At 40.9% G+C, this 16,736-nt stretch overlaps 1 protein-coding gene across 1 annotated transcript in view; it reads left to right on the forward strand.

The window, feature by feature from the left end:
• The window catches only part of kcnq4 (potassium voltage-gated channel subfamily Q member 4), a gene marked incomplete at its 5' end in the record, with an annotated part of 141,263 nt that extends 129,941 nt beyond the window's left edge, over nucleotides 1–11,322 (forward strand). Inside the window, 3 exon segments of the mRNA XM_080441490.1 lie at nucleotides 3,976–4,107; nucleotides 6,417–6,555; nucleotides 9,248–11,322. Of these exon segments, the coding sequence (XP_080297616.1) occupies nucleotides 3,976–4,107; nucleotides 6,417–6,555; nucleotides 9,248–9,457 (481 nt within the window). The 3' untranslated portion in view covers nucleotides 9,458–11,322.
• Between the last annotated feature and the right edge of the window lie 5,414 nt (nucleotides 11,323–16,736).

Consider the following 16,736-nt stretch of genomic DNA (forward strand, 5'->3'; position numbering starts at 1 on the left):
GTTTACACAGTATGTATGAATGGAAACGTTACGTCCAATATAGGCGTGTTTTAACGGTGGAACGCAGCCTGTCTGTGAGAGAGAGATAGGGCTTCCTTGTAAAACACACACACACACGCACACACAAAACAATGGCTTCCCTTCTCTCTTCCTCCTCTTCTTCCTCCTCCTCTTCCTCCATGGCGTGTAATCCATCACGGGGGGACACATATGACAGCTTGAGTGTGTGTGTGTGTGTGTGTGCGTGCACGTTGTTACCACGCCAACAACACTTGGCATTTCCGGCCCTCTTGCCGAGCCAGCACCTTTTTTCCTTTCCATGCTGTCTACTGGGGCGGCGATAAGAGAGTATGGGGGGAGTTGGGGGATCTGGCAAGATGGGGGGGGGGCGGGGGGTCTCTGGTGTGTTGGAGAAAGGAGAGGGGGGGACCGGTGAATGCACCAACCTCCCAAAGCTGGAAACACACACTCACTTCTCAAATATGTACCACAATGTATATGGGTATGAAGCCCTAGACCAGTGGTTTTCAACCCTTTTCATATCAACGTCCATTATTTATTCGGCATTTGAGCCACGAAACCACCATTTGATGAGATTTAGACTCTCAGACCCAAGACTTAGAACATTTTGTTGTCGTTGGATACGATTTTGTCCACAATTCCATCTGTATTGATGTTGGTACCATTAGGAGATATAACAGGCAAAACGTTGATCAAAATAACAATTCTTTAATTAAGTAATGTAGATTTTTAACAATAATTTTAACTCTTGAGAGTGTAAAATGAAATCAAATGGACCCGTAAGGGTCCATTTGGTTTCATTTTATGCTCTCAAGAGTTAAAGATCTATAAGGGTCCATTTGGTTATACCAACTCTCCATCACTGCAACGCATTGTGAGCTTGTAGATCAGCTATTCTTGGCGGTAGGTATGGTGTGGATCATACATGGGCAACTGGCGGCCCAGGGGCCACATGCGGCCCACACCTTCACTTAATGCGGCCCGCAGGATAATATCAGAATACTGATATAGTATTGGTTTCAGCTGTTACAGTTTCTAACATGCAAACATGCCCCGCTTTTAGTTACTTCAGTCTATATTATAGTAGCTTAATGACTAGTATTAAAATCGTCTTTTTTATGTCCAATGTATTTGTATTTAATTTCATAAAGTTAACATAAGTATAACTAAATGCATTTGAAATTAAATACAAATTTTACTTTTCAGGATTCCAATTCAAAAATAGCAGATCTACAAGCTCAAAACGCATCGCACTGCGACGCGTTTTGAGCTTGTAGATCTTTTTGTGCCACTTTTGTGTGACTTACAGTATATAGAATGGCAATAACCCTAACCCATTAATTTAAAATATGGTGCCCTCTGACAGTATATGCGATGTGGCCCTCTGGAGTGAGTGTGTAAATATAGTGGCCCTCTCTACATCATCGAAGTTGCATCACCCCTGGTGTAGATGGAAAAAGTCTGTTTTACTAAGAATAGTCGGTTCAAGTGGTTAAGTCTGATACAGTGTCTATAGCCAGAGGATGCTACTGTATCAGTATCAATGAGCGTTATGCATTCCTCAACCCCCCCACCTCCTCCTCCTCCCACCTCCTACAGGAGGAGGAGGAGCTGGTGAGGAGGAGCTGGGTGTGTTGGGAGTAGGACCAGCTGTGATGCTGCTGTACGCCAAGCTGGCCCACGTACTCACTAGAGACCACAGCATGTGTGATAGTGATGTGTGTGTGTGTGTGTGTGTGTGTGTGTGCATGCACACGCTCGCGCGCGCGTGTGTGTGTGTGTGTGTGTGCGTGTGCGTGTGCGTGTGCATGGGTGTGTGACTATTTGTTAATTGCTGATTCTGCATTTCAGGTCTATAAGTGGTGATAAGCAAATGCCAGTGGGAGATGGTGTCATCAAGGCAACAATGTGTCCACGTCTGTTTCATTGTAGCGGATGTTTAGTGGAGGATGGGGGTGCCGGGGGGGGGGGGGTCCTTCATGGGGCAGTTTATGAGGTCACTCCGACTGCAATTAATCTCCGCATTTTGTCCCGGAGGCTTGCATTGTTTCATCGCCGTCTTGCTCGCGTGACTTTCAGACAGGTTTTGAATCACAAAGTGATGTATTTTCAACTGGAAAGAGCTTTGTTGATGTTTCTTTTTTGTCTCGCAACAGAGTATGAATTATCTTTTATGTGCCGTAAACATAAGTGGCAGTGCCACTGGAGCATGGTTGTTTTATGGTAAAAAAAAAAAAATTGTGTTCCGGTTACAATAAAAAAAAATCCCCATTCTGAATAGACGTGTTTGATATCCCATCAAATAAGAACTGTGTTCCAAAAATAAACAAATGATCCCGGCGGTTTTACTATTATGGATATGAAGCATCCACTGACGGTCAGAAAACGCTAATTTACTTCCGCCGAATTAGTTACATTTTCGCCAGAAACAGACTGTATCATAAACGATACAGAACCTCCTCCCTGACAATATCGCCGAGACAGTTTGTTTATTTTTGGACCGCATTTCTTATCTGAGACGATTCTAGGATGACCCAATGTTATTCTCCATAGAGAAATTACTTCTACGACCCAGGGGACGAACCGAGTGACGTCAGGACTTCTGTGCTCTATTGGCCCCGTGAAATTTGTTCAGAGATCCGATTAGTTCCGAGATTCCGAGACAGATCCGACCCAGACACCCCTTCAAAAAAGCGCCATGAAACTACAAAAATAAATAAATATGTGCAGAGGTATTCATTTAATATGCCTGACAAAATGTTTTCTTTGTAAATAAATGTGGACGTTATGAAATAATAGCAGACCTATTGACCAATGACCATTTTATGATGGTCCATCTCGTCAGAGGAATCCGTGATTTGCACGCCAGTGTTTTCAAATCGTCCTGGCAGCTGGCTTGCCTTGCAGTATGGTGGTGGTGCACATGCATTGCGTAGCTCAACCTTTTTTTTTTCTCGCTGCAGTAATCTGATCCTAAACCAGCCTAAAACATCACGCAAAATGCACAGCCATTCATGTCGCCGCTGCACTAAACCTGATCCTAGGTCAGTCTAAAACATCACACACAGGTTAAACAGCACTTCATTGCGTTTCTCTCCTGATTAGTGCAGCCGCGCGCACACAAACATACACACACAGTAGGCATACTACGGGTCTTCTCGGATTACACATAATGATGGACTGTGGTGTAAAGTAACTAGTACATTTACTAAAGTACAATTTTGAGGTACTTTTACTTTACTGGAGTATTTCCAATGTTCAATACTTTTACTTCTACTCCACTACATCTCAGAGGCAAATATTGTACTTTTACTTCCACTACAATTATTTGAAAACTTTAGTTACTAGTTACTTTGCAGATATAAATTATTATATTATAAAACATACATTAAACACTTATAAGCCCTGTTTTATATATGGGCTATTTGAAAATAGCCGATCTACAAGCTCACAACGCGTTGCGATGCGACGCGTTGTGAGCTTGTAGATCTGCTATTTTCAAACATTTTAGTACTTTTACTTTTGGTACTTTAAGTATATTTTGATGCCAAAACTTTTTGTACTTTTACTCAAGTAGCATTTTGAACACAGGCCTTTTACTAGTAACATTGTATTTGTATGTTGTGGTATTGCTACTTTTACCTAAGTAATATATCTGACAGACCCGAGTTCCGAGGTAACAGCGCCGATTCCGACCCGGCCCCGAGCGATTATGATAAAACACGGATCCGACCCGTACGGGTCTCGTGTCCTGTCGGGTATTTGGGGAATCGGGGGGACCCGTGAAGAGCTCTAATGCCTGGTAGTTGCTCGCCAGTGTCGTGCTCCAGAAAGAGTGCTATTTTCAGTGCGTGACAATGGCGTGTAACTGAGTACAACTCAGTGAACCGTGTAACTGTGTGTGTGTGTGTGTGTGCGTGTGCGTGTGTGTGTGTGCGTGCATTTTGCGTACAGGATCCTGAAGTTCCTGGTGGCCAAGAGGAAGTTCAAGGAGACGCTGCGTCCTTACGATGTGAAGGACGTGATAGAGCAGTACTCTGCTGGACACCTGGACATGCTGGGACGCATCAAGAGCCTACAGACCCGGTAACACACACACACACACACACACACACACACACACACACACACACACACACACACACACACACACACACACACACACACACACACAGGGGCCATCTGCTACAGATTATAGCTTTAATTTAATGACTCAGTGTATTCAATTTACTCACGTTTTGGACACCTGTCAACCGTGTAGGAGGGGGTAGGTGTTGATAGACTGTAGATAGACCATGCATATACAGTAGTATACTCATTGGGGTAGGTAGGAGGGGGTAGGAGTTGATAGACTGTAGATAGACCATGCATATACAGTAGTATACTCATTGGGGTAGGTAGGAGGGGGTAGGAGTTGATAGACTGTAGATAGACCATGCATATACAGTAGTATACTCATTGGGGTAGGTAGGAGGGGGTAGGTGTTGATAGACTGTAGATAGACCATGCATATACAGTATACTCATTGGGGTAGGTAGGAGGGGGTAGGTGTTGATAGACTGTAGATAGACCATGCATATATGCTCATTGTTGATATCGTTGCTGTTGAGCAGAAACCAGCTATCTCCATTTAAAAATAAAACATTATAAATCAGTGCTATTGAACACCCTTTACGTCTGTGTGTGGGTTTTTACAAATATTGAACCAATGAAAAGAGCGCTTCTGATTAAACCTCCTAACTCCATTGGATCCTCAAACTGTCGTTCAAACCACCTAACTCCAACTTTTGGAGATAGTTGTTTTGTCCATCATTGATTAGAATGACCAAGTCAGACAGGGGGGAAAAAATGTATAAAATCTCCACATTAATGGTCAAACACCTCCTAACTCCACTTGAGCTGTATGTGGGTAAAGGGATGATAATATAAGGACCAGTGTTGGAAAGTAACTAAAGTAATATGTAACTTAAAGTAAAATTATTACTTTTTTCCAGTAACTAGTAAAGTAACTAATTACTTTTGGCAGGGAGTAATAAGTAACTATATTACTTTTTAATCAAGTAATATGTAATAAGTAATATATTACTATGTTTTAGTAACTTTTCCAACACTGATAAGGACACATTCAAGTATCTGACAATGTATTAAGTCACCATACCAACTTTGATGAGGCAATGTTGTGTTGTTCTAAAAACATGTTTTTTTTATTTTTTTGAAAAGTTAATATTTTGGACATAGCTGGTTTCTGCCCGACAGCCCGACAGCAGAGATATACTGTACTATTATTCATTCATGGTGATATAAACCAATCATATCACTGTACAGTTAGTTATACATTGATAGGCTGTACTTAATTCAGTGATCCAGTGCAGACATCCAGGGCCAGCGTTTGTTTCTTTTTCTTTTTGTGTTTATCAATTCTTGTTTTGGTTCTTGACTCTTACCTGAACCTCTCCTGTGGTCTGTGGATCCCTGAATTTACCTCCAGGGATCCATTAAGGTTTATCTTATAATCTCATAAATCTTATGCGTTTAAATATAAATTTGCTTCAGAAACATGTGAACACATCCTAAATAACGATGACAAACATTGGTGGAAAGTAACTAAGTACATGTACTCAAGTACTGGAGTAGGCCTATTTCCAATTTTCGATACTTTTACTTCTACTCCACTACATCTTAGTGGAGGCAAATATTGTACTTTTTACACCACTACAATTATTTGAAAACTTAAGTTACTAGTTACTTTGTAGATTTTTTATATTATTACAAAACATACATTAACCAAATTAAATGTGTCCATTTGAAAATAGCCACATTTTTTACTCAAGTAAAAAAAAATAGTACTTTTTCCTCCACTGGTGACAGATGGCTATATTTATTATTTAAAATGTTTTTTAATCCCTACGTAAAGTTGGTCATTGACCACTTGCCATAGTCGGCGGACATTCTGCAAAAACAGGCAGACATTCTGTGAAGATTGTAGCACATCTACAACTTCACAACTTTGAGCTTGTAGATGTGCTATTTTCTGTGAAGAGGTGAGGGGTCTGAGGACAGACCCCTGAGAGACATCGTTTAACATGGCGTAGAGGATTCATGAGGTTAAGCCCATGTTCAGTGTGCTAACAGGTACGCTAACAGTGTGCTAACAGGTACGCTAACAGTGTGCTAACAGGTACGCTAACAGTGTGCTAACAGGTACGCTAACAGTGTGCTAACAGGTACGCTAACAGTGTGCTAACGGGTACGCTAACAGTGTGCTAACAGGTACGCTAACAGTGTGCTAACAGGTACGCCGCCACATGTGAGTGAACACACACAGATTCATCAACTTCTCCGCCACACTGGTGATTCTACTGGGTTTGACCTCTCTGTGTTTTGTGTGTGAACAGGGTGGACCAGATCATTGGACGAGGAGCCGTCCAGACGGACAAGAAGATCCGCTCTGAGAAGGGAGAGAAGACGCCCCCAGAGCTGGACGCTCTGGACGAGCTCAGCATGATGGGCCGTGTGGTCAAGGTGGAGAGACAGGTACAGTAGGGGTTTAGTTTAGTAAAGGATGTGTGGTCAAGGTGGAGAAACAGGTACAGTAGAGGGCAGGGGTGATGCAACTTTGATGATGGAGAGGGCCACTATATTTCCACACTCACTCCAGCGGGCCACATTGCATTATACTATACAGAATTAACCTTTTATCGCTGTATTTTGACTTTTTTCGCAAATGAATGCCGTACTTCGCCATTCTATGTCACATAAAAGTAGCAAAAATAGCCGATCTACAAGCTCAAAACGCGTCGCAGCGCGGCGCGGCGCGTTTTGAGCTTGTAGATCGGCTATTTTTGCTATTTTTGAATTGAAATCCTGATTTCTTTTTAGCTATTTTTCAATTGGAATCCTGAAAAGTAACGTTTTTTTTTTCATTTCAAGTGCAGTTAGTTATACCTATGTTAACTTTATGAACTTAAATACAAATACATTGGACATAAAAAAGACAATATAATTTTAATACTAGTCATTAAGCTACTAATATAACCAATGGTAATTAAAGCGGGTCATGTTTGCATGTTTGGAATTGTAACAGCTGAAATCAATAATATAATCAGTATTCCGATATGAACCTGCGGGCCGCATTATGTGTAGGTGGGGGCCGCATGTGGCCCCCGGGCCGTCAGTTGCCCATGTATGGTATAGGGGTTTAGCCGTGGATACACATCAGTGCATCCACGGCAACGCTCCTTCCTACCTCAAGGAATTAGTCCCCCCCCCAAACCTCCTCAAAACCCACAAGGCCAATCTACGTACCATGGGCGACCAGGCTTTCTGCTCGGCCGCCCCCGAACTGTGGAACGCCCTCCTTGTCCACCTGAGAGCACCACAGTCGGTTGACTCCTTTAACACATTGAATGCCAATCGCGTAGATCTACGCGAACCTATTTAAAGCCGCAGCGTGCCAGTCGCGTAGATCTACGCGAACCGCCGATTCCCATTGAAATTGCCCCAGGTGCACTTTCCGATTTTTTTTGATCCATTTCCGTTTCCGGTTTCCGGTCGGAAACAGAATTATTTGGGTTCCGGTTTTTTCGATCGTATCCGCTTCCTGTCTGGGATCCTGTTTAAAACTCGATTTTCTCGGTTGTTGTTTTTCTCCTCGCTGATCACTGTTTAGCGTTGATCGGCTGTATCTTCAAGATGGCGGCTCGCATTTGGAAACTGTTTTCGCTGGCCGTTTCTCACGGATCCGCTGTGTGTTTAGAACCAAATGAACGCGCACTTTTAACTTATTTAGCGAGGTCTGTGGCGACATGAAAAAAACAAAAAAACAACAATAAAACGCTGGCACTGGTGAGTACATTATGAGATTAAACTCTGGCATGGAATGTGTTAAGAGAGGACTAAAGATCTACCTTTTTAGAAAAGCATTCTTTTAGCTGGTTTTACCTCTAGGCTTTATGTTTTAATTGTTTTGTTTCAGTTTCTTAGTTGTTGTTTTCTTTTATTGGTGTGATGTTTCTGTTTTTATGCAATTGCCTTCTGTAGCACTTTGAGATTTTTTTAAAATATAAAGTGCATTATAAATAAAATCCACTATTATTATTATTATTATTAGTTTGTAAAAGACTGGCCGTCAGTATCTCACCTACAGTACTTAGACCAATCAATAAGTCTGATTAAACCTGATAATGTCCCATTCAGTGCATTGACAGCATCCAAAATGGGTGGGTCAGTCATGCACAGGTCATACTGATGATGTGCATTTCAGTCCATTGCTAACATGGTCTGTCTATATACCATGCCAGCTTAACTGGAGCCGGTCGTTTGATGCATGCATTGACGTGAGGACAGCCTAAGCAGCCTATTTGATGAACTTGTTATTGTGGACACAGACTTCAGATCAGATACATGTTGCAGCATAAGCGTCCAGGTGGTGATTGTAATGATGACTCTAATAGAGCTGGCCTGCCGGTCACTGATGTAATAATAATTCAAATGACTGTAATCCTTGGAAAAGTGAAGGGACCAAAAGTCTCTTGAGGAGAATTATTAAAAGTCATTTCAATCAGTGTTTCTTATGGGACCGATTCTGAAGCAAGCCCAGCGAGGCGCTTGTAGCATTCTAAAGTGCATGCGTGCGTGCGTGCGCGCGTGTGTGTGTGCGCACATGCGTCTGTCTGTCAGTGGTGTAAAGTAACTAAGTACATTTACTCAAGTACTGTACTATACTCAAGTAAAATATTTTGGTATTTTTACTTTACTGGAGTATTTCCAATTTTCACTACTTTTACGTCTACTCCACTACATCTCAGAGGCAAATATTGTACTACTACTTTTACTCCACTACAATTATTTGAAAACTTTAGTTACTAGTTACTTTGTAGATTTTGATGATTGTTACAAAACATACAATTCTCACTTGAGCCCTATATACATTTAGGCCATTTGAAAATAGCCGATCTACAAGCTCACAGTGCATTGTGAGCTTGTAGATCTGCTATTTTCAAAATAATTGTATACATTTGAAAACTTTTTTGGTGGGAAAATGTACTTTTACTTTTGATTCTTTAAGTACATTTTGATGCCAATACTTTTGTACTTTTACTCAAGTACATTTTGAATTCCGGACATTTACTTGTAACAGAGTATTTCTACATTGCAGTATTGATACTTAAGTAAACAAATTGAGTACTTTTTCCACCACTGTCTGTCTGTCTGTGTGTCCATCCAGGTGCAGTCCATAGAAGACAAGCTGGACCTGCTGCTGAACTTCTACACACAGTGCCTGAAGAAAGGCTCGTCCTCTCACTTCACGCTGTCCTCCCTGCTGGAGCCTGACCTGACGTCAGACTACCAGAGCCCCACCGACCAGAGGGATCTGTTCTCCGTCTCCGCCAACACGCTCAACATCTCCCAGTCCGAGAGTGGCATCCTGGAATGACAGCAGCGTCGGGAGAGCCGGGACTCTCCTATTAGGACACACACACACACACACACACACACACACACACACACACGCACACACACACACACACACACACACACACACACACCCTTTACTGTTCATCCTCCTCTGGCTCACCTCAACGAGAACTGAATGAAGACTTGACCTCTCAGTTGCTTTCTGTCTCTCTGTTTTTTTTCCCGGTTTGTTTCGTCCCCCGTATCGGTACCATGGGAGTATGGGGAAACATTGTGACTCGTCACCATCGTTCATTGGTCTGCCCGGCCCTCTATAAGACCTCATAAAAGCCCCCCCCCCCCAACCTTCTGTCTCCTGTCTTCACTCGTTTCCCTTCAAGTGGAATGTCCTCCAGAGAGCTCTTCTGCTGCGGGTGAAAAGTACAGACATACGGCCAATGGATGGCGCCACCTGAGCAGAAGCCCCAGACAATGCTGCTCACTGCACGGTCGCACCCACAAACAGTCACACACACACACACACACACGCACACGCACACGCGCACACACACACACACACACACACACACACACACACACACACACACACAGTCACACACACACACACACACACACACACAGTCACACACACGGTGCATGAAGGAGAGTGGACGACGTACGAACGTGACACAATCTACTACTGACTACTGAAGGCGTTTTCACCTGCTCGCAGCCTCCTTTGATCTACCTACTGTACGCCTACTTTTAAAACGACTTGGAGCTTTGAAGTTTTGTACCCTTTTTTGTTTATTTTATTTGTTTTTGGAAAAGGTCTTGTTTTCCAATCTTGATTATTATTTTTGTTTTGTTTTGTTTGTTTTCGTCCACACTGTACATGTCCCTGTCTGTTTTTTTTTTTAGTTTTTCTCGGTTGATTCCGAGAGGTTGCTTAACCCATGGTTAGACCGGGAACGCATCTGTGTCATTTTTAGATTTCTTTGACTGTTCAAAAATAGCAGATCTACAAGCTCATAGCACAGCACCGAGTGCCGTGCTAAGAGCTCGGAGCTGTAGATATGCAATATGTAGATATGCAATATATAATGAAAATTCGTGTAAATCTTTGAATATATATTTTTTAAAGCGAACATTTGTGACTCAAATCTTTTGCTTTGGGGTTGTACAAATGTCTTCTAAACAGTTTTTTTTTTTAAACGCACGTTGCTAGAATATCAATGTATTTGGGCGTGGACCCCCATCTCAAAATATTTTGTACCAGGGACCCCCAGAAGTTGTAACAGAGTTAAAAATGTTCGCTTTAAAAATATATATACTGTATATTCAAAGATTTGCCCACATTTTCCACGATTTTTCTAAAATAGCAGATCCACAAGCTCGTGCCGCGCTATGAGCTTGTAGATCTGCTATTTTAGCAGATATTTAGCCAAATAAATACATAGAAAAAGACACAGATGCGTTCCCGCTCTAAATGGCTTAAAGAGTTGATGCTGTCTGTCCAGACATTAACCTTCATGTTCTCAGTAGCTTATCTTATCAGGCACAGCTTCAGATGTCTCTCTACTCCCCTCCTCCTCCATGCTGTGGCAAATGTAATGCTTCCCAGCTGTTAGTTAGTTTCAATATGTGCAAATTAAGCCTAATTTACGTTGTTGTGCGACCGTCGCACGTCGAAAATGACAGATTTATCAACTGGGGGGGAAAAAAACAGTGGTGGAATAAGTACTCAATTTGTTTACTTAAGTAAAAGTATCAATACTGCAAAATAGAAATACTCTGTTACAGGTAAAAGTCCGGAATTCAAAATGTACTTGAGTAAAAGTACAAAAGTATTGGTATCAAAATTGTATTTAAAGTACCAAAAGTAAAAGAACTCATTGTGCAGAAGGTCCCATTTCACAAGTTCAAAATGTATAAGAAATCTTTTGAAAATAGCAGATCTACAAGCTCACAATGCGTCGCGATGCGACGCATTGTGAGCTTGTAGATCTGCTATTTTAGTGGTTAATGTATGTTTTGTAATAATAATCTAAATCTGCAAGGTAACTAGTAACGAAAGCAGTCAAATAATTGTAGTGGAGTAAAAAGTACAATATTTGCCTCTGAGATGTAGTGGAGTAGAAGTAAAAGTACTGAAAATTGGAAAATATTCCAGTAAAGTAAAAAATACCGAAAAACTTGTACTTAAGTACAGTACTTGAGTAAATGCACTTAGTTACTTTACACCACTGTAGTTGAGCATCAGTTACTTTTCGGTGTGTGAATGTAATGGAGAGGGTACCCGTCTACTGAGCGACCTTTCAACCTTTCGACCAGGACAGACTGGGCTCATCCTCACAAAGAAAAACCTCCAGAGGAAGACGTGCAAACGCAGTCACGTGGACCTCAGTCAGTGGTGGAAAAAGTACTCAAATGTTTTACTTAAGTAAAAGTATCAATACTGCAACGTAGAAATACTCCGCTAAGTAAAAGTCCGGAATTCAAAATGTACCTGAGTAAATAAAAGTATAAAAGTGTTAGCATTAAAATGTACTAAAAGTACCAAAAGTAAAAGTACTCATTATCCAAAATGTCCCATTTCAAACGTATACTCATCTTTTGAAAATAGCCGATCTACGAGCTCATAATGCGTCGCGATGCGACGCATTATGAGCTTGTAGATCGGCTATTTTAAATGGCCGATATAGGGCTGAAGTGGGTAATGTCTGTTTTGTAATAATAATCAAAATCTACAAAGTAACTAGTAACTAAAGTTTTAAATAATTGTAGTGGAGTAAAAATAAAAAATTTTCCTCTGAGATGTAGTGGAGTAAAAGTATTGGAAATTGGAAATACTTGAGTAGTACAAATACCCCAAAAAATGTACTTAAGTACAGTACTTGAGTACATGTGTAACTTTCCGCCACTGACCTCAGTGTTGGGGGTATAAACACAAAAGTAATTTACACATCATGTAATAATACTTTCACGAGTGACAAAGTGATATGTATACTTATACAAATTGGGTAATATTATTACAGTTACAATGTCAAGTAATGCATTACTTTCATGAAACTGTTATTTATGGATTTGTAATTAGCTTCTACAAATTAACAATTATTATGATAATGTTGTTTGTATTTCATCTTTCATACAAAACATGCAGCTCAAAGTGCCGTACATGAAAATATATTCAAGAAAATAACACATCACACATAAGGAGAAGCAAAAAAGTTATTTGCATAAAATAAATTAAACAAAAGTAAAGCACATCATAAAATAAATGCCTTAAAAATGGTGAGAAATGGTGCTATAGAAAAAGCACACTAACGACAATTCAGTTAGTCTATCATTCACTATTAGTTGAATTTTAAAAATATACGATGTTACCCTGAACCGATATAGGGTCATAATATTTTTCCATCTCATTTAAATTTAAGCTGCTAAAATAGCAATTTAATACCAATTGTTGTTGTAGTCTATACTCTCTTCTATTTAGCCTGTTCCCCTCTGTTTAATATTATGCCTGGTTGGTCCTTCTGCGTTTGATTTGAGGGTGTTTTGTCAAAGTTACACAAAAATGCATTACTTGGCAGAAAGTAATATTGTAACCTTACCTTTTATTATGTATAAATGTAATTAATATGTAATATGTAATGTATTACATTTTTTGAGAGTAACTTCCCCAACACTGGTGACAACAGAGATGACTGGTTTGGGTTCAGGAGAGTCTGGCATCGTCTACTGGTCTCTGTAGTCCTGTCTCCAACAAGCCCACTTGCAAAAAAAAACTAACTTAAAAAAGACTCTTAAAGGACATCTTTGTTTTTTTACAACCAAGGTTTATATTTTAGCTTGTAATTAAAGTAAATAAAGGATGAGTGTTATTTATTTTTTCATTTACTGCTTTCTATAGTTTTAGCAATTTTCGCGATCTTTTTTTTTACAGTGGGCGGGGGCATTCTGTCCGGTGGCTAAATTTGTCTTTTTTACACAATAAAAAAGGTCCTGTGGTCTTTGATGGCCAGATGTGAGTTATTGGGGTCTAGAAGAGCTACTGTTAATAATAATAAAGAAAACGCTGGGTTATTGTGTAAAAAAAGACATATTTAACCACCGGACAGAATGCCCCCGCCCACTGTAAAAAATATCGCAAAAATTGTTAAAACTATAGAAAGGAGTAAATTTAAAAAATGTAACACTGATCTTTTATTTACTTTAATTACAATCTAAAACATAAACCTTGGTTGTAAAAAAACAAAGCTGTCCTTTAACCAGTGGTTCCCAAACCTTCTTTTTTGTTTTTACTTCAAGGACCCCCATAACTCTTAGAGTATACAAGTGGAACCAAATGGACCCGTAAGGGCCATTCCATTTGTGTACTCTCAGAGTTACAGACCTGTGAGGAGGGTCCATTTGGTACCCCCCCCCCTCCAGGAAACCTGAGGGTCCCTGAACTCCAGAACCACTGCTCTAAAACAAATCCGTATTTTTTTTGTCTCACCTCACCTCAGCACGCACCGAGTGGGTGCTGAGTGGCCCAGAGTAGAGATCAAACATCAGGTTATAAATATGATGCCCTTTCTAAGGCTGCCGTTTGCCTTCTAGAGACATTACTCCTCTGATAGCTTCTGATACCCATGTCTGACCCTCCTGTCTTGCAGCCTTTCCTCTCAGAGAAGCATGCTCTCTTTTGGACCAGCCCTGTAGATCCTACTGATCCCAGGTCAGAGTAATAGATTTATTAGAGGCTTTTCTCTTTAACGTCTCCCGTCACTCATCCCCCCCCCACCCACTTTGAGTCTTTGTTCAGGGAATGGGTCAATTTTCATTCTTGCGTTATGTAATGCATGTTTCTCACCACCAGGGGGTTTGATCACCATTCCAGTCCACAGATGTTCCATCTCATGCCTAAATTACGCTCCGCCCCGTTACGATGGTGTCGCCCCGTCCGAAAACAGCCGATCGATTGGCTCAAAACGCACGAGACACGTGAGCTGACAGATATAGATAGCTATTTTTGGCAAGCGACACTATGGTACGAAATACGTATAACTCAGGCTTAAAAACAGTCCATAGCCTTGAAAGCGCTCTCTCTCTCTCTCTTTCTCTCTCTCTCTCTCTCTCTCTCTCTCTCTCTCTCTCTCTCTCTCTCTCTCTCTCTCTCTCTCTCTCTCTCTCTCTCTCTCTCTCTCCACGCCTTGTGGCCAGGAGGACGGTGCACTCGTCGTCCATGAATGAATTACCAAAGCAGCCGTTTATCTCTATGAATGCATGTGTCTTAAGAAATGGTTCCAGCTTTATAATTTCACTCCACTGACAGGCGGCCGTATGCAGGCCAAGGGCCCAAGAGCCACTCTCCACCCATCTGTGGAAACGTCAATGTTACCAGTATGTTCTCCTTCTTCATTGTTTTGTTTAGTTTTTCCTTTCATGTACAGCAAGCACACAATCGATATGCTAGTGGACAAAACTGGAGAGAGCACACTTCACGCACGCCCGCGCGCACACACGCACACACACACACGCACACACACACACACACACACACACACACACACACACACACACACACACACACACTGGGGTTGCCACCTCACTCTAGTAAAAATGCTGGACTCATACGATGCAGGGAAACTGAGTAAGCCAGATTTATGCAGAGTGTAAAACTCGGAACAGCTATTTTGCTTTTAGTCCACGTACGATATTTGAACGAGTTCCAGGTTTTACATTCACGTGCAGAAGTCAAGCTTAGCCAGCTTTGTGAGTTACAAGTACAACCTGAATGACTAAATATAAATGAATATGAATGGTAATCATACCATACCATACCATACCATACCATACCATACCTTTAGGACCGCGTAGGCCAAAGGTTATGGTCAGCATAACCACAAACGGTCAAACTCTGGGTGTGACATATAGCTACCACTTAAAACAAAGTCATGTTTAGGTGATGTTTAATTAACTTTAAGCAGTTTTGACAAAGTGCATTGATCCAAACTAGTTTCTCAAGAATTCATGTCTTGTATCACTTCAGTATGTCATCATGACACACTGACTTCTAGAAAATAATCCTCAAAACATATCGTCTCTGTCCAAGAACTGTTACTTTTCAGGATTTAAAGAAATAGCAAAAGTAGCCGATCGACACGCGCCGCTTTGAGCCACGTTTGGAGCTTGTAGAGCTGCTACTTTTGATGCTTTTGTGTGACGTCATCACAGGTGATCAAGTTTGTGAAAAAACACAAAAAGTTTAAATATGGAGATAAGAGGTTTCTGGCCGACAGCAACGATATCTGACGGTACAATATGAATGGTGTCCAAAACGTGGTTCATCAGGAAACTGTGTGCACTGTAGGCTCACTGTCTTTGTCAACATGAAGCATCAAGGAAAGATTCCGTCTCAACGCCTACACTGTCTTAAACCAGCTAAAGTGTAAAATATTTGATTGGGTTAAATTCCATGTAGGAACAAACACTGGAATCTGTCTACATTTCAGTAAGCTATGCTAATGTACAATATTATGCAACACTCGAAAATACTCCTGATTCCTGGAGATTTTGTGTACATTTCTTCCTGGACTGTCCAGGTGAATGCTGGACAGGTGGCAACCTAACACGCACATGCATGCACACACACGCACACGCACACGCACACGCAGCAAATTAGCTTTTTTTTGCTTAAAATACTTCCGGTGAGTGAATTATAAATGCAATTGTACACAGGCATTTTCTCATGCATAATTATGACCTTTTTTGTTTTGTTTTGTCTGATTTAATGTTTTTGTTCATGCACTCCATGTTGGGTGATCTGTCATGCCAAATAAGATGTCAAATTTCTAGGATTTTTTTTAAAGGAACATTTTCAGTTAAAGAACAAGTGAATGTAACATATAAGTTAATATATTAAATATTATGTTATATATATATATTACACTTTTTAGATCTTTACAAAAACATGTTTTAGCATTTTTGTCAAGTTGAATCACGGATGACACAAACGACTGTACACAAATACACGTGCACACGCACACACACACACTCACACCAAACTGCAGAGCTATAAAACGTGCCAGCCTTGATAAGATAAAGCGTTTTCACAGAAGCACTCATGTTAGGGCTGTTAGGGCTGGGTGACATGGCTTCAATCAATATCACCATTATTTCAAACTTTTGCGCCGATTGCAACCAATGAACGATTATATATATATTTTTAAATGGTGAAAATGGCCAATCTATACAAGCTCACAACGTGTCGCCATGCGACGCATTGCGAGCTTGTAGATCTGCTATTTTCACTACTTGTGCACGCCACCATT

This window comes from Gymnoscopelus braueri (genome assembly GCF_963280865.1).
Source record: "Gymnoscopelus braueri genome assembly, chromosome: 11".
Taxonomy (NCBI): Eukaryota; Metazoa; Chordata; class Actinopteri; order Myctophiformes; family Myctophidae; genus Gymnoscopelus; species Gymnoscopelus braueri.